Source organism: Chiloscyllium plagiosum, unplaced genomic scaffold, assembly GCF_037043375.1.
Source record: "Chiloscyllium plagiosum isolate Xiang-an unplaced genomic scaffold, Cpla_swu_hap1 HiC_scaffold_7, whole genome shotgun sequence".
Lineage (NCBI taxonomy): Eukaryota > Metazoa > Chordata > Chondrichthyes > Orectolobiformes > Hemiscylliidae > Chiloscyllium > Chiloscyllium plagiosum.
In genome coordinates this window covers 24,044,029-24,067,825 of record NW_028270145.1, presented here as the reverse complement: position 1 = coordinate 24,067,825, position 23,797 = coordinate 24,044,029, and the positions used below count along the sequence as shown (strand labels likewise).

At 40.2% G+C, this 23,797-nt stretch overlaps 1 protein-coding gene across 3 annotated transcripts in view; it reads left to right on the top strand.

Moving 5' to 3' along the window:
• LOC122551395 (disco-interacting protein 2 homolog A-like) overlaps positions 1–23,797 on the top strand; it is a 282,532-nt gene that overhangs the window by 233,263 nt on the left and 25,472 nt on the right. For all 3 annotated transcript variants that reach the window (XR_015757618.1, XM_043693215.2, XM_043693216.2), the window contains exons 22-30: positions 458–572; positions 3,264–3,465; positions 5,247–5,356; positions 7,567–7,647; positions 9,019–9,142; positions 13,438–13,559; positions 21,317–21,428; positions 22,381–22,490; positions 23,189–23,319. Coding sequence is in view for 2 of the 3 variants with exons in the window: in XM_043693215.2 (XP_043549150.1) it covers positions 458–572; positions 3,264–3,465; positions 5,247–5,356; positions 7,567–7,647; positions 9,019–9,142; positions 13,438–13,559; positions 21,317–21,428; positions 22,381–22,490; positions 23,189–23,319 (1,107 nt within the window). In the remaining variant the exon portion in view is untranslated. The remainder of the gene's footprint in view (positions 1–457; positions 573–3,263; positions 3,466–5,246; positions 5,357–7,566; positions 7,648–9,018; positions 9,143–13,437; positions 13,560–21,316; positions 21,429–22,380; positions 22,491–23,188; positions 23,320–23,797) is intronic.

Sequence of the window (23,797 nt, the reverse complement as noted above, 5' to 3'; positions counted from 1 at the left end):
AGATGGCCAATAACCTGTGTTGAAACTTAAAAGCACTTTACCAGTATGCCATTTGAGACTGGGAAACATGCTGCCTGCATTTTTACACAGTTTTGTGAGAAGATGAAGTAATTGTCAGTGCTGATGTGATACTTTTTTTTAATATGGCATGATAACAAAACCAAAAATTAAAGGAGCAATTTCATCTATTCAAACATAAAAGTACGCACATAGTATGTTTCTATTAACGTCATTCTTATGATTTAAAATTAATAAACAGCCTGTAGATGAATATTTGCATTTTTCAATTACTTTGAAGTTATTCTTGAATCATTAAAAATTGTATGTTCATATGCTAATATCCTCTGTCTCTATTTTGTTTATTTCAAGTAGATGAGGGTCTAACGGCTTGATTATCATAATTTGCAAATACTATAGAAAAGGATTTTGTTTTGTCCCTTTTATACCCCTCATTTAGGATAGCAGTATTTTCAGTGAATGTACTTCATGACGAACGCATCGTATTGGTGGCAGAACAGCGACCAGATGCATCTGAGGAAGACAGTTTCCAGTGGATGAGTAGAGTCCTGCAGGTAGTTAAGCTGTATTATCTCTGGAGGTGGACTATTTTGATTTTATTGAAGATTATTTCTAGCAGGTGGCTGCTTGCAATAGGTTTTTAATCCTACAAAGAGCTTTAAAGTGCAACCATAATTCATGTAGTGCCTTTATTTCAAATTGCCACCATTACCTTTTGATGTATTTTATATCCTGCAATATACCTACTGTTAGGGACCAATACTCGACTCCCAGCAGTGTCTTCCTCCACTTGCTGTACCTTACATTCACTCATATGGATTCTACATTTTCAATCCAAGATCATTTCTTTTACCATCACACTTCAGTACTTAGCACTGCTGCCTCACAGCGCCAGAGACCCGGGTTCAATTCCCGCCTCAGGCGACTGTCTGTGTGGAGTATGCACATTCTCCCCGTGTCTGCATGGGTTTCCTCCGGGTACTCCGGTTTCCTCCCACAGTCCAAAGATGTGCAGGTCAGGTGAATTGGCCTTGTTAAATTGCCCATCGTGTTAGGTGAAGGGTTAAATGTCGGGGTATGGATGGGTTGCGCTTCGGCGGGTCAGTGTGGACTTGTTGGGCCGAAGGGCCTGTTTCTACACTGCAAGTAATCTAATCTTAATTCATCTTGTGCAAATAAAGCTTTCCCATCCCTTTGCTTCCTGCATGCCCTTCTGAAAAGTCACATCCCCCTAAATACTTAGTTTTGAGTTTTGGTCACCTTAAAACCATGTTTCTATAATGGTGATATGATCAGAACTTTTAACCGCTGATTGTGCCATTAATTTCATTTTTTTTTAGTTCCACATGCCAATTATTTACAATCTATATTGCCAATTTGGATATGTGGAAACCAAGTCTTATAGTTAAGTGTGCTGATGACAGTCAAGTAGGTGGCAAAGTAAGTTGCAATGAGGAATAAGAAATTTACAAATGGACATGGACAGGTAAGGTGAATGGGCCAGAATTTAACAGATTAGGTTTAATGTCGCTAAGTGTCACCATTTTAGTCAGAGGAATTGAAAGGCAACTTATTATCTAAATGGTGGAAAATCTTCAGAGTGCTTTGGTGCAGAGGGATCTGGGAGAACTTGTGCATGAATCAAAACTCGTGTGCAAGTACAGCAGGTAATAAGCAAGGCAAATGGAATTTTGCCATTTATTGCTAAAGGAATAGAACACAGAAATAGAGAAGCGTTACCATAACTCTACATGGCATGGATAAGACTGCATCGGTCGTATTATGTCCAGTGTTGGTCCCCTCACTTGAGGGCTGTAGCTTTATTGGAGGCAGTTCAGAGGAGGTTCACTAGTTTGATTCCAAAATTGAAGCGTTTGTCTTATGAAGAGAGTGTGCAGCTTCGGCCCATAGCTTCAGGCGTTTCAAAGAATGAGAGGAGATTTAATTGAGGTACATAAATTGCTAAAGGAGATTGACAAATTGGATGTAGAAAGCATGTTTCATCGTGGGGCATTTTAGAATGAGGGGTCAGAAGTTTGGGATAAGGGGTAGCAGATTTTAAACACATGAGAAATTACTACTGTTAAAGGGTCGTGTGGAATTAACTACTGTCAGAGTACAGTGGATGCGAGGACACTGAGTAAATTTAAGGAGGAGATTGACAGATTTTTAATTAATCTTGGGTTGAAGGGTTATGGAAATTGAGTAAGAAAGTAAAGTAGAAGTCAAGATGAAATCAACCATGATCGTATCAAATGGAGGAGTTGGCTTGAGGGGCTGAACTGCCTCCTCCTACTCTTATTTCATATCTTCTTATATACTATATGTATTTCAGTCAAGAGCCATTAATTTTGTCTTTTTTCTCTTGACCATATTTGCTGCTGATTCTCTTTGTTTGGACACGTGTCTCTTCCTGGCTCACTATCTGAATCATTGCCTAAATACCTGCCCCACAATGCTGATATATTTTGCTTTCTCTTCCCCACTGCCACCTATTTAGTTTGAAACCTTCTCTAGAGCTGTATGTAGTCACCATGACACTGGCTCTGGCATAGTACAAAGAAAGCTCGTCTCACTTAAATGGCTCCCTTCTATCCCAGTACTGGTACCAGTTCTGAAACCCATTTCTCCTGTACCAATCTTGAGGCACAGATTTAATTCCTTGACTTTATTTATGTACCAGTTTGCCTGTAGCTAAGGTGGTAATCTGAAATCATTAGCTGGAGGTTCTGCCTTTTAATTTAGCTCCCAACAGTTCAAATTCCTTCAGATGTTTTCTAGTCCTATCATTGTTGTTGGTACCAACGTTGAGTGGAAGGGCAAGGATCCAGTTGACATCTAGGTTCCACTTCAGCCCTGAGTGCACCTTAACCCTTGCACGAGGCAGCAACATAGATTTTGGGACTCTCATAGCAAAAGAGAACAGTATCTATCCCCTGAATTCAACTGCTAACATCCATTACTGCATTCTTGTTTCTCTTCACTGCTTCTCTCCCCCCTCCCCAAACAAATGCTTCTTTGTATCATGGTGCCGTAGTCATGGTTGCTCATCTTATCTGCTTTCCTATTCTCATTCACCTAATTCAACACTCGGACATTAGAACACTTTACAAATCTAGAATATGAAGGGCTAGTTTAACATTCCTTTGGAGTTAACGAAGAGTGAGTTTTGGCTACATCACAGGTTCTTGAAAGACAGACCCCTTAGATTAAGAGCATGATGATCACCTTCTGTTCTCTTCCAGGCTATTGACAGCATTCATCAGGTGGGAGTCTATTGCTTAGCCTTGGTTCCTGCTAACACACTTCCCAAGACTCCTTTAGGAGGCATTCACCTATCTGAGACCAAACAGCGCTTTCTGGAGGGCATGCTGCACCCATGTAATGTCTTAATGTGCCCCCATACCTGTGTCACTAACCTTCCCAAACCAAGACAGAAACAACCAGGTGCGTATCATCTACCACCATTTCTTAAGAATGAGTTTGGTGAGAATAAAGGCATTTTCGAATGCCTAATCATATGTTCAATAGCCTTTTTGTGTTTTTGTTTTATTCTAATGCTTTGGCTGTAGGCTAGGAGTTGTAAGTTGTTCACTGTCTAAGTGATATGTACTAGGTGACCATACTAACCCTAAAAATGCAATATAAATATGTTAAAAATCCTTAGCATATGATGAATTTCTGTTCTTCACTTATTTAAGAAACCTTTCTTCACTCTTTTCTTTGCATATATTTGTTAAAAAGAAAATTGCTTGTTGTAATTTTAGAGCATGAAGCAATGAAGCATGTAATCTCTTTACAGATTCAAAGCTTTAAAACTTATTTAAAATTATTAGTATTATGGGTGCCTTGAATGCTGATAGCCCACTGCACCTTGTTCTGTTGGCAACTGTTTAAATGTGAGCTAAGCCTGACTGTGTTAGGCTATACCAGGCAAGTTAATGCCTGCAGGAAGGCTTATCTCAGTTGGCTTTGCAGAATAACCATATTTCAAACCTTGTATAATTTTTCACTTCCTTGCCAGAAAGTTTCTAGGTTCCCAACAGTGCTAAGCTTGGGCAGCTCAGCACAGGTCATTGATCAAATTACTTGTATGTGGAACAACTTTATATAGCACTTAATTTAATTAGATGCTCAACCCTTGGGTGAGCAGCAGTTAATTTTTCTTGCCTTGGATGTTGTTCTTTTGGGAAGAAAGTGAGGTCTGCAGATGCTGGAGATCAGAGCTGAAAATGTGTTGCTGGAAAAGCACAGCAGGTCAGGCAGCATCCAGGGAACAGGAGAATCGACGTTTCGGGCATAAGCCCTTCTTCATTCCTGCAACACATTTTCAGCGCTGTTGTTCTTTTGGGTTTGGTAAAAACAGTGACTGCAGATGCTGGAAACCAGAGTCTAGATTTAAGTGGTGGTGGAAAAGCACAACAGTTCAGGCAGCATCCGAGGTGCAGTAAGATCGAAAGCCCTTCATCAGGAATACAGGCAGAGAGCCTGAAGGGTGGAGAGATAAGTGAGAGGAGGGTGGGGGTGGGGAGAAAGTAGCATAGAGTACAATAGCTTAGCACTGTCCCCATGACTTGTCCTACCTGCCTATCATCTTTTCCACCTATCCACTCCACCTTCCTCCCTGACCTATCACCTTCATCCCCTCCCCCACCTATTGTACTCTATGCTACTTTCTCCCCACTCCCACCCTCCTCTCACTTATCTCTCCACCCTTCAGGCTGTCTGCCTGTATTCCTGATGAAGGACTTTTGCCCAAAACGTCAATTTTACTGCTCCTCGGATGCTGCCTGAACTGCTGTTCTTGTCCAGCACCACTCTAATCTAGACCTCTTTTGGGATTGCAATAGGCATTTACTTCACTCCCAATTTCATTGTGGAGTACCTGTGGAAACTTGTTATCTTTGAGTTAGATTTGTGTTGGGCAGGTAGCCATGGAGTGTGACAGATTTACAAACATTAACACTGCTTTTCATCTGTTTAAAAGGGGAGATGGAATAAGGAACATAAGTACCAGGACACAACAAAATCTACTCTTTCATCTTCCATATGTCAGTGATTTGAATTTTCATTCATTATTGTGTAATATATCTGGGAAGCACTTAGTTAAAAAAAAATCAGTGAAAGAACATTTTGTTTTAATTCAGATTGCTAAATGCTGAATTATATAATGCTGTTCTTCCTCGTTTTCTTCCTGTTTTGTTTTTCTCCTTTATTATTGAATGCAGAGGTGGGTCCTGCTTCCATGATAGTTGGTAACCTTGTGGCAGGAAAGCGAATTGCACAGGCCTCTGGCAGAGATGTTACCCAGTTTGAGGACAATGATCAAGCTCGAAAGGTATAGCTTTCTACGACATGTATTAGTGATAATTTAGTAACATAATATATTGTACTGTGTTCATTTAAAGGATGTCGTCAGCTTTGTGCTGTGTGACCCAGAAGGTGATTTGGACTTGATTTTTTTAATTCTACAGAGAATTGTAATACGCATCATCTTACACAACATTTGTTCCAGGTTCTCAAAGTAAACTAAGAGCATAAAGGAAAAATGTTATTTTTCAGCACCAAGTTCAAATGAATCTTCTGAAGAACATTTTGAGTTGAGACACTTGGAGGGCTTAAGAACACTGCAGAGTTGGAAGTGGGTGAGGAGGGAGGCTTTGGAATTTGAAAATCACAATCAGAATTTCCAAGTCAAGGCATTGCTGAACCAGGAGTCCACATCAGTTAGCAAGCCAGAATATTGGGTGAACAGCACTTAGTGTGCAAGATTCAGTTCGATTTGCTTGGAATCTTTGATCTTTATTCTTGTTGTAATCGTTTTATTCACAACTTTGAATGAGATGCCGGTCAACAGTTTGATATAATTTTGTAATACCAAAAAGAAAAACAATCCGTAACAAATGTTGTTTTCGTATATTTGTACTGATTTGCAGGAGTGATTTGCTCATTTTTGCCAGGTAATAGATTCATAGTAAAGTTGCTGTCAGCAAAAATATAGTCTGAAATTATGAAATCGTTATAAAGCTGAAAACATTTTCAGTCCTCATTTTCCTTCTCTTTCATGGTTGCAGACAAACTTCAGGTTTGAGAATGACAAACTGATCCTCCTAAAAGGATCTTTTCAAAATGAACTTTTTTTTTCCCTGCTATCTCCATTTTGTTTCACAGAAGCTGAGAAGATATGTATTAAAGAAGTTATTCCTTTCGAGGAGAATTGAGACACTTTTGTATGTGTAATTATGATGATCTAGACCTCACTGCCTGAAAGTATACTGGAAGCTGATTCAATAGTGGTTTTCAAATATGTTGTGAAACTTTAAAGGTTCAGAAAAGATTTACAAGGATGAGTTTGAGCAATAGGGAGAGGCTGAATAGGTTGGGGCTGTTTTCTGTGAATCGTGAGAGGCTGAGCGATTACTTCCAGGTTTATAAAATCATGAGGGGCATGGATAGGGTAAAGAGCTAAGGTTTTTATCCCGAGGATGGGGGAATCCAGAACGAGAGGGCACCGGTTTAGGGTGAGAGGGGAAAGATTTTTTACGCAAAGGGTGGTATGTTTGTGGAATGAGATGCCAGAGGAAGTGGTGGAGGGTGGTTCAATTACAGCATTTAAAAGGTATCTCGATGGGTATATGAACAGGAAGGGTTTAGAGAGATATGGGCCAAGTGCTAGCAAATGATACGAGATTGGGTGGGGATATCTGGTCGGCATGGACGAATTGGACCAAAGGGCCTGTTTCTGTGCTGTACCTCTGATTCTGTTTACTTGAAGAGGAATATTTTGCCTAACAATGTGAAGAAAGAGCAGAGGAGTGTGACAAATTGAATATCACTGAGTAGCACAGGCACAATCATCCAAGTGACCTCCATCTAAGCTGCATGACTCTGTGAATCCACAAGTTGCAGACCATTAGGTATTTCCAGAGTAAGGATTTTCATGTTACAGGTGGCTTGCAGAAAAAAACTTTACTGCACATGCAAGGTTTAATACTTTGACTCCCTTTCTTTAAATAAACATGAAGGCACATTCCCAAAAACTAGTTCAAGTCTTTTGATATTTGATTTGTTCTACCCTATTGAGAAGAAAGCGAAATGCTCATGGTGTTGCTTTCCTCTGTTCAGTTGTAAGTATATAGAAATTGTTTGTGCAGCTGACGCTGTTACATGTTTGACATGTCTTTGGCTAACTTGTACTGAGAAGCAAAAATTCCTATAACAGCTGTTTAGAGCTACCTCTGAAATAGCATTCTGAATACTTCTATGTCATTGGTGCTAATCAAGCAGAAGTTACTTTCCTTGACACTCCTGTGCACTGCTTCTTCCCTGCCCCACCATCACCAAATGAAAGCCACTTGCTGAATTTTTCCACCAATAAATTGAATGTGGTTTATTTGTAGGCATTTATTTCTACTTTTTCCACCTTGTAAGTTGATGCGTTATTAAATATGATCAAGTACAATCTATAATATATTTTAATATCTTGGAACAAGTCACTTAATATCTTTATAATTTTTGGCTGCTTCATGAGATTTCTTTCTTTCCCAGTTTCTGTTCTTGGCTGATGTTCTGCACTGGCGTGCTCAAACCACACCAGATCACCCTCTTTTCCTCCTCTTAAATGCCAAGGTATGTCACAAGCAAAGTGAGCTAATTCTTCAGAGGTGAAGAATTCAAATCAAAATGTAATGACTGAGATGTTCTGTTATTTGAGTTAATGATGTGTGGCAATTTCATTTTGAGTTGTTTTGGCATATGGATGTATTGGCTGAAAATCTAACAGATTCAAATGGATTTAGTTATCAGTGGAGAATAATTAGTAGGAAACAGTAAAACACATGCAATGGATTCCTTCATTTTATATGTATTTTATATCCCTGAGTGTATTTTATCAGTGTCTCTATATCTTTCTGTTTGCTGTTATTAATATTATAAAAAAATGTAGCCTGGAGATATTGCCTTATTGCCACTCTCTTCCATCTTCGTTTAAGTGTGACAGACAAATGTCTGACTTTAAAGTCGCTGAAAGAAGTAATCTTAATTAACCTCGCAATTTGTCTATTTTCTAATGTTAGCTTTTGTTGGCTCCAAGGTTGAAACAGTTTCCTTTAATATAATGAGTCCGATGTTATCAAATATAACATCATTGATTTGGTGTGAAGAACATCAGGGAGCCTTTCCAAGATATATCACACAACACTCCAATACCATACACTAAATACTCCAAAATCAGACACTGCACACGGTGACACAGTGACTCAGTGGTTAGCACTGCTGCCTCACAGTGCCAGAGATCCAGGTTCGATTCCCGCCTCGGGCAATTGTCTGTGTGGAGTATGTATGTTCTCCCTATATCTGCATGGGATTCTTTTGGGGGCTCCAGTTGCATCCCACAGTCTAAAGTTGTGCGGGTAAGGTGTATTGTGTTAGATGCATTAGTCAGGGATAAATATAGGGTAGGGGAATGGGTGTGTATGGGTTTCTCTTCGGAGGGTCAGTGTGGACTCGTTGGGCCAAAGGGCCTGTTTCCATACTGTAGGGAATCTAATCTAAAATCTAAACTTTGGGTGCAAAACAACTTTTAATACAGCAGGCTGTTTGAAAGCAAACTTTTTTTATTCAATGAAACGAACTAACTGGATAGATAACAAGTAAACATTAACAACAGGTTATATTCACTCAACATGTAAATTCTAGCTTCACAGAATTATAGTAGCAACATAATACACTATGCTTTATGTCATAAATCACTTTTGCCCTTTTAAGTACGATTCTATTGAGTGATGCTGTAGAAAATGCTTTAAAGTGTGCATGTCATTAGTTTGATTTTGCATATTGTGAAGCAATTATGTAGGTGAAGAAACAAAAAAGGCTTGTGTAGAATTCTGTATTGTATATTAATGAGTATGGAGTGCACTAATCACTCAAGCCCTCAAAGGAGAAGACATTGAGCAGAAATTGTGACTTGTCATGAAGTATTAATATCTTTTAACCCATCAGGGCACGGTTGTGAACACAGCAACATGTATACAATTGCACAAGAAAGCAGAGAGAGTGGCTGCAGCCTTGTTAGAAAAAGGACGCCTCAACACAGGGGACCATGTGGCCTTGGTTTACCCACCAGGTAAACAGGAAATTGTGCTACTTGTGTGACATCATCATTATGATTAAATAGGCCTGTTCGTCTTAGATGCGTTGCTGTTGAGTCAGGTAACTCCAGCAGCAAAACATTTTATACATTTACCCAAGTGGTGCGTTTGGGAATTTCTCACTATTTGGCGCAGGAAGGGTTTCATGGCATTTCACATTTGGATGTTAAGTTAAATTTGCCTCGCTGTGCTGAGGGAGGATATTCCTGGAAATACATCCAGGGAAGTTATTTGGGTGGAACTGAGAAATAAGAAAGGGGTGATTACCTTATTGGGATTGTATTATAGACCCCCTAATAGTTAGAGGGAAATTGAGAAACAAACTTGTAAGGAGATCTCTGCTATCTGTAAGAATAATAGGGTGGTTGTGGTAGGGGATTTTAACTTTCCAAGCATAGACTGGGACTGCCATAGTGTTAAAGGTTGAGATGGAGAGGAATTTCAGTGTGTACAAGACAATTTTCTGATTCAGAATGTGAAAGTACCGACGATAGAAGGTGCAAAACTTGACTTACTCTTGGTAAATAAGGCAGGGCAGGTGACTGGGGTGTCAGTGGGGGAGCACTTTGGGGCCAGCGACCATAATTCTATTTGTTTTAAAATAGTGATGGAAAAGGATATACCAGATCTAAAAGTTGAAGTTCTAAATTGGAGAAAGGCCAATTTTGACAGTATTAGGCAAGAACTTTCAAAAGCTGATTGGGGGCAGATGTTCGCAGGTAAAGGGGCAGCTGGAAAATGGGAAGCCTTCAAGAAATGAGATAACAAGATTTCAGAGAAAGTATATTCCTGTTAGGGTGAAAGGAAAGGCTGGTAGTTATAGGGAATGCTGGATGACTAAAAAAAATTGAGAGTTTGGTTCAGAAAAAGAAGGAAGCATATGTAAGGTATCGACAGGATAGATCGAGTGAATCCTTAGAAGAGTATAAAGGAAGTAAGAGTATACTTAAGAGGGAAATCAGGAAGGCATAAAGGGGACATGAAATAGCTTTGGCAAATAGAATTAAGGAGAATCCAAGGGTTTTGACAAAAATATTAAGGACAAAAGGGTAAGTAGGGAGAAAATAAGCTCCACAAAGATCAGCAAGGCAGCCTTTGTGTGGAGCCGCAGAAAATGGAGGAGATACTAAACAAGTATTTTGCATCAGTATTTACTGTGGAAAAGGATATGGAAGATATAGAAAGTAGCGAAATAGATGGTGACACCTTGCAAAATGTCCATATTATAGAGCAGGAAGGGCTGAATGTCTTGAGATGCATAAAAGGTGAATAAATCCCCAGGACCTGATCAGGTGTAACCTAGAACTCTGTGGGAAGCTAGAGAAGTGATTGCTGGGCCTCTTGCTGAGATATCTGTGTCATCGATAGCCACAGGTGAGGTGCCAGAAGACTGGAAGTTGGCTAACGTGGTGTCACTCTTTAAGAAGGGTAGTAAGGACAAGCCAGGGAACTATAGGCCGGTGACCCTGATGTCGGTGGTGGGCAAGTTGTTGGAGGGAATCCTGAGGGACAGGATGTACATGTATTTGGAAAGGTAAGGACTGATTCTGGATAGTCAGCATGGCTTTGTGCGTGGGAAATCATGTCTCGCAAACTTGATTGAGTTTTTTTGAAGAAGTAACAAAGAGAATTGATGAGGGCATAGCAGTAGATGTGATCTATATGGACTTCAATAAGGTGTTCGATAAGGTTCCCCATGGGAGACTGATTAGATCTCATGGAATAAAGGGAGAACTAGCCATTTCGATGCAGAACTGGCTCAAAGGTAGAAGACAGAGGGTGGTGGTGGAAGGTTGTTTTTCAGATTGGAGGCCTGTGACCAGTGGAGTGCCACAAGGATTGGTGCTGGGTCCTCTACTTTTTGTCATTTACATAAATTATTTGGATGTGAGCAGAAGAGTATAGTTATTAAGTTTGCAGATGACACCAAAATTGGAGGTGTAGTGGACAGCGAAGAAGGTTACCTCAGATTACAATGGGATCTTGATCAGATGGGCCAATGGGCTGATAAGTGGCAGATGGAGTTTAATTCAGATAAATGTGAGGTGCTGCATTTTGGGAAAGCAAATCTTAGCAGGACTTATACACTTAATGGTAAGGTCCTAGGGAGTATTGCTGAACAAAGAGACCTTGGAGTGCAGGTTCATAACTCTTTGAAAGTGGAGTCGCAGGTAGATGGGATAGTGAAGAAGGCGTTTGGTATGCTTTCCTTTATTGGTCAGAGTATTGAGTACAGGAGTTGGGAGGTCCTGTTGCAGTTATACAGGACATTGGTTAGGCCACTGTTGGAGTATTGTGTGCAATTCTGGTCTCCTTCCTATTGAAAAGATGTTGTGAAACTTGAAAGGGTTCAGAAAAGATTTACAAGGATGTTGCCAGGGTTGGAGGATTTGAGCTATAGGGAGAGGCTGAACAGACTGGGGCTGTTTTCCTGAGTGTCGGAGGCTGAGAGGTGACCTTTTAGAGGTTCACAAAATTATGAGGGGCATGGATAGGATAAATAGACAGTCTTTTCCCTGGGGTGAGGTAAGTCCAGATCTAGAGGGCGTAGATTTAGGGTGGGAATGGAAAGATATAAAAGAGACCTAAGGGGCAACTTTTTCATGCAGAGAGTGGTAAGTGTATGGAATGAGTTGCCAGTGGAAGTGATGGAGGCTGGTACAATGCAACATTTAAAAGGCATTTGAATGGGTATATGAATAGGAAGGGTTTGGAGGAATATGGGCCGGGTGCTGGCAGGTGGGACTAGATTGGGTTGGGATATCTGGTCGGCATGGACAGGTTGGACCGAAGGGTCTGATTCTGTGCTGTACATCTCTGTCTCTTTGACTAAATCATGAGCCATCCCTCAAATACACAAATTGGGGATTGCAGAATAAAATTCACCACGTAAAGGATTAATCCAAGAAAACTGGCTCAAGAAATGGTGCTTTAATACATCATGTCAACTTAAGACATTGGAGATTTTAAAGATATGTTGCTAGCACCTTTGTTATGAGCTCTGGGAATGAACATTAGTGCCAAGACTTAGCAGAGCAGCACCAGCTTGACAAGGCACTCTCAAAAACAGAATTGGGCACAGTCAAAGGCAAAGCTTTTGGCTCTAAATATTATGTAAGTTAAGCAAGTTCATACAGAAAATAAGATCACCCCACTTCCATTTTGGGCCACTAATTTCAGAGAAGGTACTTATTAAAGTATATTTAGATTTTTAGGCAGCAGTGTCTATGTATCAGAAAAAGAAAGCAGATGACCAGTCATTTGAATCCATCTTGATCACAAAGGGCTGCCTAAAAAGGCTTAAATATTTTCACAATCACTGAAAGTTGTTTCTGTTGCTCATACATTCAATGTAAAATCATTTTTACTTACGTTGGTCTTGTCTCACTATTCATTAGCATTCAATAGTCAGCATCAAAACGTTTGGTGCTGAAAAAGCACAGCCAGTCCGGCAGCATCCGAGGAGCAGGAGAGTTGATGTGTTGAGCATAACCTCTACATCAGGAATGTCGAGGTGGCCCAAGGGATCTCAGAGTTAAATGGGAGGGATGTGGGGCTTGGGGGAAGGTAGGTAGGAATCCAGAAGGTGGATGAAAGTGGGGGTGATGGTGATAGATTGGAGTCGAGGGTGGGGCGGAAAGGTGGGATGGTAACGGTGATATCCAGCATCTGCAGTCCTCACTTTCTCCTTGTTCAATAGTCAGCTTCAAGAAGATGAAAACAAGATTTCCATGTCCTTTCATTAGCATATAGTGTTTCATTTTATCCAAACACCAGGTCTTCTACATCATCGCTACATGGGCAAGTAAAACTAAATTATTGATTATGGTGCATGTATGATCTGGTTGAAGGATCTACCAGGTACCCTGCACATGAGAGAATTTTCTGTCCAGAAATAATCTAATTTGCCAGAAGCACATCCAACAGTTCGCAGACTTCATTTGAGCATCTTTGCGATTGTACAAATGCTCTGAGCAGTGGTTTACTTTTTTTTAATCTGTAATTGGTGTTTAACTGTTTTAACCTCAAGTAAAAATGCACAAATTATTTTGAAAGTCTTGCATTTTTACTAAACCTGTAAAAATTTTGTTTTTTATCAATAATTGTAGTTTCTGAATTTACCCAAGTTCATGCAGATGTCATAGATGGATGCCATTGAATCAACTTTGGTATTTAATTTTCTAATCATTTGTGAACAGGAGGCAATTCCTGTGGAATTTGTTTTTGTGAACTGTAATACAACAGTGTTTCATTCTGTTTCTTTCTTCAGGTATCGACCTCATAATGACTTTCTATGGGTGCCTTTATGCAGGATGTGTGCCTGTCACTGTGCGACCTCCACACCCACAGAACCTTGCTACCACTTTACCTACTGTCAAAATGATTGTAGAGGTATGATAGTGATCAATTCTGAGCACTGTTTTGAGAAATATAGCTTTTACGTTTAAATATTAATGTCTTTAACTTAATATCCTTAACTGTTTGAAATGTTTTATTCTTTGATGGGATGTGGGCATTTCTGGTAAGGCTAGTATTGTTTCCCATCCTTAATTGTTTTGGTTGAGTTGGTTGCTTGGCATGTTAAGAGTCAACCACATTGCCTTGGGTTTTGAGCCACATGTGGGCCAGACCAGGTAAGGGTGGCAGGTATGTTCCCTTAAACAACATCAGTAAAGAAGATGGGTCTTTGCAACTATCGGCAATAGTTTCATGGTCATCATTGCTGACACTTACTTTCAATTCCAAATTCAACTGAATCCTGCAGAGGTGGGATTTGAATCATGTTCCTAGAGCATTAACCTGGGTCTCTTGATTACTAGCCCAGTGAAATTACCTTGCATTACTATGTCCACCTCAAAAATTGATGTCCCTAACTGTAGAGCATAACCATCAGAATGATCTTTCAGAAAACAAGAGGTCAGGCTCAATGGCTATATTTTTGTGCTTTTTCTGCCTCTGTCTCCTTAGCTAGGGGGTGACATGTTTCCAATCCTCTGAGGTTCTCCCTGACTCCAGTTATTCCTGAAGGATCTCCACGAATGCCTCTACAATCTCCTCAGCTATCTCCTTCAGAACTCAGGAGTATAGTCTGAGTGATCTATCTATCTTCAGACCTTTCCACTTCACCAGCACTTTCTCCTCCAAGTTGGCCACCACACTCACCTCTGCCAGCTCAGGCTGTGTCTCACTCTGGATGTGATCCCTCCTTCCTGATAGATCAGTCAGCTTTTGCACTGGTAAAAATTAAAGACTGGTACTCTCGTGCAGTTGGATCTCCTGATAGCCATGTGCTTTGTCAATGGAAGGCAAAGATTGAGACACATCTACCACTTGTCAGATTTATGTACATATGGAGGAAATCTGGTTGAATTATGTGAAGGTTGCTGCTGTTTTGTTATTCTTTTAGTAGTAGCTTGTTTATGTTACCGTTCATCCAAATATTGGTGCAGACTGTTCAAATGAAAATACTTGTTTAAAAGTGACTCTTATACATGATTAAAATTGTCATGATATTACTGAAATAAACCAGTATCTGTGTTCTAGCAACCAAATTTATTTCATACAGATCTGTACTTAATAAAACTTTATTTTTCTTGCTTTTACTCAAACACTATCTTCTACCCCTCTTATAAATGGGGAAACTTTCTCAAGCCAGCATGAGACAAAAGCAGGCATCATTGTACCAAATAATTGCGTAAATGCCATGTGTTAGCCAAGACCTGGTTGGCTATATTCTTGCGTACTAATCACAAGTATCTGTATCCAAACATAACAATCAAGGACTGGCACTCTAATGCAGTACTGAGAAAGCATTGCACAAATTAAAGGCGCTGTCTTTCAGCAGAGATGTTAAACTGCAGGCCTATTTGCCTTCGGAGTGGGTGCAAAAGATTTGGTGGCAATGTCTTGAACAAGAGTAGGGCAGTTAACCCTCTTATCCTGATTGACAGTTATCTCACCAACCAAAGCTATATTATCTTGTCCTTGTCATTTCTGGCAGTTTGTCTTAGTGCTTATGAGTTGCTGTGTATCCTTCGTAACTAGGGCATTATTTAGATTAAAGCCATCTCTAATAAGGGGAAAAGATCACGTGAGAGGAGATATTTAATCGAAGAGGAACACTAGAGCATAAAACACCTTTGTAATTTGGGTAATGATAACCAGAATGTGACAGGAAGGGTCCAAGCATACAAACTTGATAATACAGCAGTTAAGGCCAGAGATTGCAAAATTGTTTGACAAAAAATAAATGTGCGATTATTTGTTACACATTCAGCTTGTAGAAATAAATATGTATGAACCTGTTAATAAAGGCATAACTAGGACCTAAATATTGACGATTATTTGACGTTTTACAAAGACGTTGTGCGAACAAAATGTGGTGGAATAGCTTATAAAGTTTTAAAAATTAGCAAGCTAACAGAAACTCAGTTTGAAAGAGAAAGGTATATCAAATTAGTTTTGATGGTAGTAAGTTACAGGAAAGATAAAACATCATTGTTTTGGGACTAGTATACACTCTAGGAATGAGTATAGACAAAGAAATGAGATATGTAAGGAAGATACCTCAATGATCATGAGTGATTTAATCCACATGTTGATCAGGAACACACAATTGGTAAAGATAGCCTTGAAAATAAGCTCTCAATCGATTGATGGAACTGGTCCTCACCCTCAACAACTTCTCCTTTCAATCTTCCCACTTCGTACAAACCATAGAGGTAGCTATCTGTACCCGCATGGGTCCCAGCTCTGCCTGCCTCTTTGTAGGATACATTGAACAGTTCCTCTTCCATACCCACACTTCCACCATCCCCATCTTTTCATCCATTACATTGTTGTCCTTATTGGCACTGCCTCATGCTTCCCTGAGTAGCTTCAACAGTTCATGCACTATACCAACACCTTCCACCCTGACCTCAAATTCATCTCTGACACCTCCCTCTCCTTCCTGGACACCTCCATCTCTGGTAACTGATTCAACACTAACATCTATTTCAAACCCACTGACTCCCACGCCATCTTGACTACACCTCTTCCCAACCAACCCTTGTAAAAACATGTTCGCTTACTTCCAATTCCTCTGCCTCCACTATATCTGCTTCCAGGATGAGTGATCCCATTGCAGGACATCTGAGGACCACAATTTCACCTCCCCTATGATCAACAATGCCCTCAAATACATTTCATCCATTTCCTGGTCCTCACATTCCACCCCACTAATCTGCAAATCCAGCGTATCATCCTCTGTCATTTTTGCCACCTCCAGTAAGCCTCATTCCCTCCCGAACTCCCTTGTTTGGTCCACACTCCCCACCAACCCCTCTTCCTCCGCACCTGACACCTTCCCCTCTCGCTCTAAGAGGTGCAAAACCTGCACCCACATCTTCCCCCACACTTCCTTTCAAGGCCCCAAAAGATCATTCCAAATATGGCAGAGATTTTCTTGCATATCCTCTAACCTCATTTACTGCATCCATTGCTCTCTGTGGTCTCTACATTGGAGAGACCAAATACAAACTCAGGCTGGTTCAGGGACCATCTCTCGTCCGTACGCACCAATCAACCCACCTTCCGGTGGCCATCCATTTCAACTCCAGCTCCCACTCCCCTGATGACATGTCCATTCTGGGCCGCCTCCACTGCCTAAACAAGACCACCTGCGAACTGGAGGAAGAATACCTCGTCTTCTCCTTTGGGAGCATACAAGCACGTGGCCTCCACATTGAATTCTCCAGTTTCCAAATCTTCCCACCCCACCCCAGCCCAGATCCAGTCCTCCAACTCGGTACCACCCTCTTGACCTGACCTACATGTCCATCTTCATTCCCAAGTATCCACTCCACTCTTCCCCTGCCCTATCATAGTTACCATCTACCTTCACCCACCTCTCGCCATTCCTCCTACTTTTCCCTGGCCCAACCCCCTCACCTATTTATTTCTCATCCCCTTTACCCCTCCACCGCTCTCCAGCCCTGATGAAGACTTATGCCCAAAATGTCGACTCTGTTGCTCCTCAGATGCTGCCGGTGCCTTTTCCAGCAGCACACTTTATCAACTTGGAAAATACACTGAGTGTAGCCTGGACAGTTTCTAAGAGCAGCAAGACCTTGGTAATAAGGAGATAGGGTTAATTAAACCTTCAACTTGAAGGGGAGAATTTTGATTTCCTGGTATTAAATGTAAATTAAGGTAAGTAGAACAGTATGAAGACGGAATGCACTAAAGTGAACTGGGAAACGAAAGATTAGGGCAGTAGAGCGAGTATAATATCTCTGAACAAGTTGATTAGAAAAATAGGACAGGAGAGCGTATAGTCATGTATGAGAGTTTTTGAGGAAGGAACAAGCAGGATAGATAAGGGAGAACCTGTGGCTGTGATACACTTTGGTTTCCAAAAGACATTTGATAGCATGCTTCATCCGAGATTACTGCACAAAAAAAAGGTATAAAAGTAATACATTAGCATGAATTAAGGATTGGTTTGCTAACAAGAAGCAGAGTAAGAAAAGACTGGTCCTTTTTGGATTGGCAAATAACTTTTGGATTGTGGATCAGTACTGGGTTCTCAAATTTACAATCATTGTGCCTGACTTAGATGGAGGAACTGAGTGCGTGGTAGCTGAATTTGCCAGTGACACCAAGCTAGATCAGAAAGTGTGTTGTCAAGAGGAAGTAAAGATTCTGCATTTCAATATAGATAAGTTAACTAAGTTGGCAAAATAAAATTGGCAGATGGTGTATTGTGTCAGAAAGTGCAAAATTAGCCACTTTGTCAGGAAGACTAGAAAAGTAGTCTATTATTTAAATGGAAGGAGGTGCAGAAATCAGAGATACATAAGCATCTGGATGTTCTCAAACATGAATCTCTCAAGATTAGTTTGTACATACAAAAAGCAGTTCAGAAGGCAAATGGAAGGCTACTGGAGCAGTTTAGACCTGTGTGCACTAGGGTTTCGAAGGATGTGGGGAGGTTCAATTGAGTTACACAAGATGCTAAAAGCAATTACCAAGATAAAGGTGGAGCCAATGTTTTCTCTTGTGGGGCAATCTAGAACGAGAGGTCATAATTTTAGGAAAAGGAGTGGCATTTTTAAACCTGAAATGAGGACAAATTATTTATCTTAGTGTCTCAGAATTCACTACCTGAGAGTATGGTAGATGCTGGGGTATTGAATCAAGTTTAAGGAGGCCACAGACAGATTTTGAATTAATAATAGGTTCAAGGGTTTTGGCGAGCAGGCAAGCATGTGGAGATGAGGTCAAGATAAGATTGTCCTTGATTGTGTTAAATGGCAAAGCTGGCTTGGATTCCTCCTAATTCTTATGTTCTTACGGAATTTAGGAAAGGAATTTTTAGTATAACTGTCAAGGACTTTATGGAGTCTGGAATGCTGTGTCTTATTTTTGTCTCATATTTGAAAAAAGATAATAGCAACAGTTCAGAGAAGGTTCCCTTGATTAATTTCCAGGATCAATCCTTTTCTTCGAAATGTGGAACATTTGGGGCTTTACCTATTGATATTGAGAAGAACGAGAAGTGGTTTTATTGAAGCATTGAAGATCTGAGTAAACTTGACAGGAAAAACTGAACTTCAGCACCCAGTTTAAGAATTACATTTTTACTTAACAGACTAAGATGAAAATAAATTATATTTGAGAATTGGTTTATTAAAATCTCTTCCCAGAACTCATTGAATTTACTCAAGGCTCAGATGGATTTTTTGATCAACATGGTGGTCAAGGGTTGTGGAGTTATGGTCACAATCTGATCAACCCTGATCCAAGCAAATTTGTTTGCAAACTCTCAACACAAACTATATTAAAACTGCTGTGCTCAAAGCAGGCAGCTACAACCATGGAGATCAAGAGCTGGCCCACAGTTTTTGAAACCAGTAGGATATTAGTTTTCAAAGATCCTGCAAATTAATTCGGTAACGTTTTTGAACAATTTTGACACATTTCTGTTATTATGAGGAAGCTCAAAGTTCTGAAGGTCAGGTGGAGTTGAAGCCAAGATCAGATTTGCCATGATTTTAATAACTGGTGGAGTAACCTTGAATGGCTGAATGACGCACTCTTGTTCCTGTTTTCCTATTGTAATAGTGATAACACTTAAGAAGCTACCTGCAAAGTGCTTTGAGGAGACTGGTTGTGGAAAATGCTCTGTCTGTTGTAAATATGTTGTTTCCTTTGTAAGTGGGATGTTGGAATCAAGGGAGTGAGCTCACATTGAGTGGCTTTATCAATAAAACTGGCCAGACAAAAATAATCTCAGGCTCTCAGATCTGTAGCCCATCAGGACCGATATGGAACTACGTAAGTATAAAATTAAGATGAATTCCACTGGATCTCCTCACCAACTTTCCATAGTGTCTTCAGCTGCAAACTTTCAAAAGTCAATAGGAAATACTTTTATTTTCTCAGTAAAAATTCGGAACATTTTGTCTTTAGCAGACACAAGTAACACTTGCCACTGTTGGTTATTCATTTAGAGTCATACAGATGTACAGCAAGGAACCCTTCGGTCAAACCTGTCCATGCCGACCAGACATCCCAACCCAATCTCGTCCCACCTGCCAGCACCCCGCCCATAACCCTGCAAACCCTTCCTATTCATATACCCATCCAAATGCCTTTTAAATGTTGCAATTGTACCAGCCTCCACCACTTCCTGTGGCAGCTCATCCCATACACCTTCTGCGTGTAAAAGTTGCCCCTTAGGTCTCTAGATTATCTTTCCCCTCTCACTCTAAAGCTGTGCCCCCTCGTTCTGGACTGCCCCACCCCAGGGAAAAGACTTTGTCTATTTAACCTATCCATGCTCCTCATAATTTTGTAAATCACTGTAAAGTCACCCCTCAGCCTCCGACGCTCCAGGGAAAACAGCCCCAGCCTGTTCAGCCTCTCCCTATAGCTCAAATCCTCCAACCCTGGCAACATCCTTTTAAATCTTTTCTGAACCCTTTCAAGTTTCACAACATCTTTCCAATAGGAAGGAGACCGAGATTTGCACGCAATATTCCAACCGTGGCCTAACCAATGTCCTGTACAGCCGCAACATGACCTCCCAACTCCTGTATTCAATACTCTGACCAATAAAAGAAAGCATACCAAACGCCGCCTTTACTATCCTATCTACCTGCGACTCCACTTTCAAGGAGCAGTAAACCCACACTCCAAGGTCTCTGTTCAGCAACACTCTCTAAGACCTTACCATTAAGTGCATAAGTCCTGCTAAGCGTTGCTTTCCCAAAATGCAGCACCTCACATTTATCTGAATTAATCTCCATCTGCCACTTCTTAGCCCATTGGCCCACCTGATCAAGATCCCATTGTTATCTGAGATAACCTTCTTTGCTGTCCACTACACCTCCAATTTTGGTGTCATCTGTAAACTTCACAACTATACCTCTTATGCTCACATCCAAAACATTTATGTATCTGATGAAGCGTAGCGGACCCAGCACCGATCCTTGTGGCACTCCACTGGTCACAGGCCTCCAGTCTGAAAAACAACCCTCCACCATCACCCTCTGTCTTCTACCTTTTGAACCAGTTCTGTACCCAAATGGCTAGTTCTCCCTGTATTCCATGAGATCTAACCTTGCTCACCAGTCCCCCATGGGGAACCTTGTCGAACGCCTTACTGAAGTCCATATAGATCGCATCTACCACTCTGCCCTCATTTATCCTTTGTTACTTCTTCAAAAAAACTCTTTTGTACATAAGATCAAAGAGCTTGCAACTGCTATATTTTGCTGTTATTAAAGTGACTTGATATTCATATTGGAGATGAAAACAAAACTTACTGTAGGTAGAATACTGAAGTAATAAATCAGTTTAAAAATACCTATTCAAAATGTCACTATCCTTTATCTCAGCCAATTGGCAACATCTCCTACTTAGTTTCAGATTTTTGATTTTACAACGTGTCGGAAAGCTACTGCAATTTATTTGGGTGAGGAATGTTGTTGCGTTGTGGTGTAAACACCCATAGGAAAATAATGAATGAATAAATTGATGTTTTGGATTGCCCAGTATTTCTCTGGTACACCCACTATTGCCAAACAAATTCTGGTCATTAATTGACCTCCCCAAATGAATTTGGAGACGTGTTATCATTTTTCCTTTTTTTTTCTATTTAGGTAAGCAAATCTGTCTGCATACTCACAACACAAGCTATATTAAAACTGTTCCGCTCAAAGGAGGCAGCTGCAGCCGTCGATATCAAGAGCTGGCCCACAGTTTTAGATACCGGTAGGATTTTAGTTTTTAAAAAAACTGCAGATTAGTTAGACAATAGTTTTTGACCAATTTTAATACATTTCTGATATTACAAGGGAGCTAAAAGTTGTGAAAGGAAGGCAGAGTTGAAGCCCTGATCAAATTTGCCAAGATTCTGTTAAATGCTGGAGAAGGCTTGAGGTTCTGAATTATTTACTGTTTTACTACTTGTGTTTATGTTCTTAGAATAGGGTTCCTCCATTTTGCAATTTGTTAAAGGTAGTTGATTCAAACAGTTACTCTTTATTCACTTAGTGACTGTCAACTTGACAATTTTGATTTAGCCTCATCTCATGAAATTTCTTCAGTTCACCTCTCGAAAGATTAGTAAAAAACGTACAGGTATCCCCTGCTTTTCGGCCGTTTGCTTTACGCCGCTTTGTTTTTACGAAAGACCTACATTAGTAGTTGTTTGCGCAAATCCAAAAAGCATTTTTGCTTTTATGCAAAACAGCAAAGGTTTTCCCATATAAAACTTGCATCTCTGCTTTACGCCATTTTCGGCTTTCAGAAGGTTTCTGGCAGCGCTCTACTTTTGGATAGCGGAGTATACCTGTATATCAATGACATCTATTCCAGTTCTCCCAGGTATACACTGAAAGATAACTGGATATTTGACTCCTGCCCATTGTCAAGTTCTCTGGGAATTAATGAAAGTTGCTAACCTTCCTCTGCTCCAAGAAAGTAATTAGGGCCAATGTGAACTTGAAGTACACCCTTTTCAGGACATTTTGTGATCAAGCACATTTATTTTGACTCGACTGAGTATAAAATTGAATGTCAGTAAAAGATCTGTCTTGAGAAAACTACACATATGAGAAGTAAAACGGTTTACCTTTTCCATGGTGAGTTTGCTATTGATATTTTAATAATTTGCACTAATCATGATTAATAATTATTTTTGACATTTATGTCTTTCAATTAGATGACTTACCCCGAAAGAAGCCTCCCCAAATATATAAAGCACCAACACCTGAAATGTTGGCTTATTTGGACTTCAGTGTATCCACCACTGGAATTCTTGCAGGAGTGAAGGTATGGAGTCTTTCCTGATGTATGGATAGATGTATGTGCTAACTAAGGTGGCAGTGAGAATTCTGAAAATCAGCAAATTGCCCAATCTAATTTGATATTTCATGCCCCTCACTGTGCTTGATATGATGGGCATTACAGCAAGATTTTATGCATGTTCTACTCTAACTACAAAGCAGAATCTGAGATGGGAAGAACTGTCATCACACTTTGGGAAAGGGCATCTCTGAAGTCTTGTCTGAAGTTTTTTTTATTGTAGAATTCCAGCTGCAATACTCTTCTGTTTTGATCCATATATCCAATTAGTATGAGCAATTTCATGTGTTTTAAGTGCCTAAACCAACCAACATAAAATAAAGACTTGAGTAAGAAAGAAAATCTTGAGTTTACATATAATAGCTTTTACAATAGAATGTCTGTGTTTTACAGTCAATTAAGTATTTTTGAGGTACAGTTAGTATTGTAAACACGGGTCAGTGAGCTTCCTTGGCTGGGTTGCTGGTTTGCAATGCAGACTACTACCAGCAGTGTGGGTTCAATTCCTGGACTGGCTAAGGTTACCATGAAGGACTGTCCTCTTCAACCTTTTCCCTTGCCTGAAGTGTGATGACCTTCCATGGATTTCAATTTGAAATTTACATTGGAACAAAGGAAAATCTAGAATTATATACCTGTTTGTGTCTTGTTCTCATTGTCAACAGATGTCCCACGAGGCAACAAGTGCCATGTGTCGTTCTATCAAATTGCAGTGTGAGCTGTACCCTTCCCGACAGATTGCAGTTTGTCTTGACCCCTACTGTGGTCTTGGTTTTGCACTGTGGTGTCTTTGCAGGTCAGTCAACTGCTGCCAAACTGTTTTCTTTTTGGCAATGCATACTGAAGTACAGGAACTCAGTTTTATTATGGTTATTGTGTAATTCACCAATGTGTACCTTTTGCCAGAGATTGGATTTGTTTGATTCCATGTACTTATCTCGAGTGACAGCAAATGTGGTGCAAGTTTGATCTGCCAAGGACCAATATATAACCCTAGTTGTAAATAAGCAAAGCAAAGCTCAGAATTAAAAGCATAATGCAATCTTGTGCTATACTGTGGATTGATACTAAAGGTATGGAGCTGTGAACATTACTTCCCAATATTTATGATCAATTCAGACCCAAATCAAGGATGTATGTTTGGGTTTAGAAACAGCATATTGTCAACAGCAAATCTTATGTGCTGTCTGTCGCATGTAGAAAATTGCTTTTTTTTTCCCTGTTATTAAGGAAACATGATTTTGTGGTGCAATAACATAGCACGTGGACAAGTT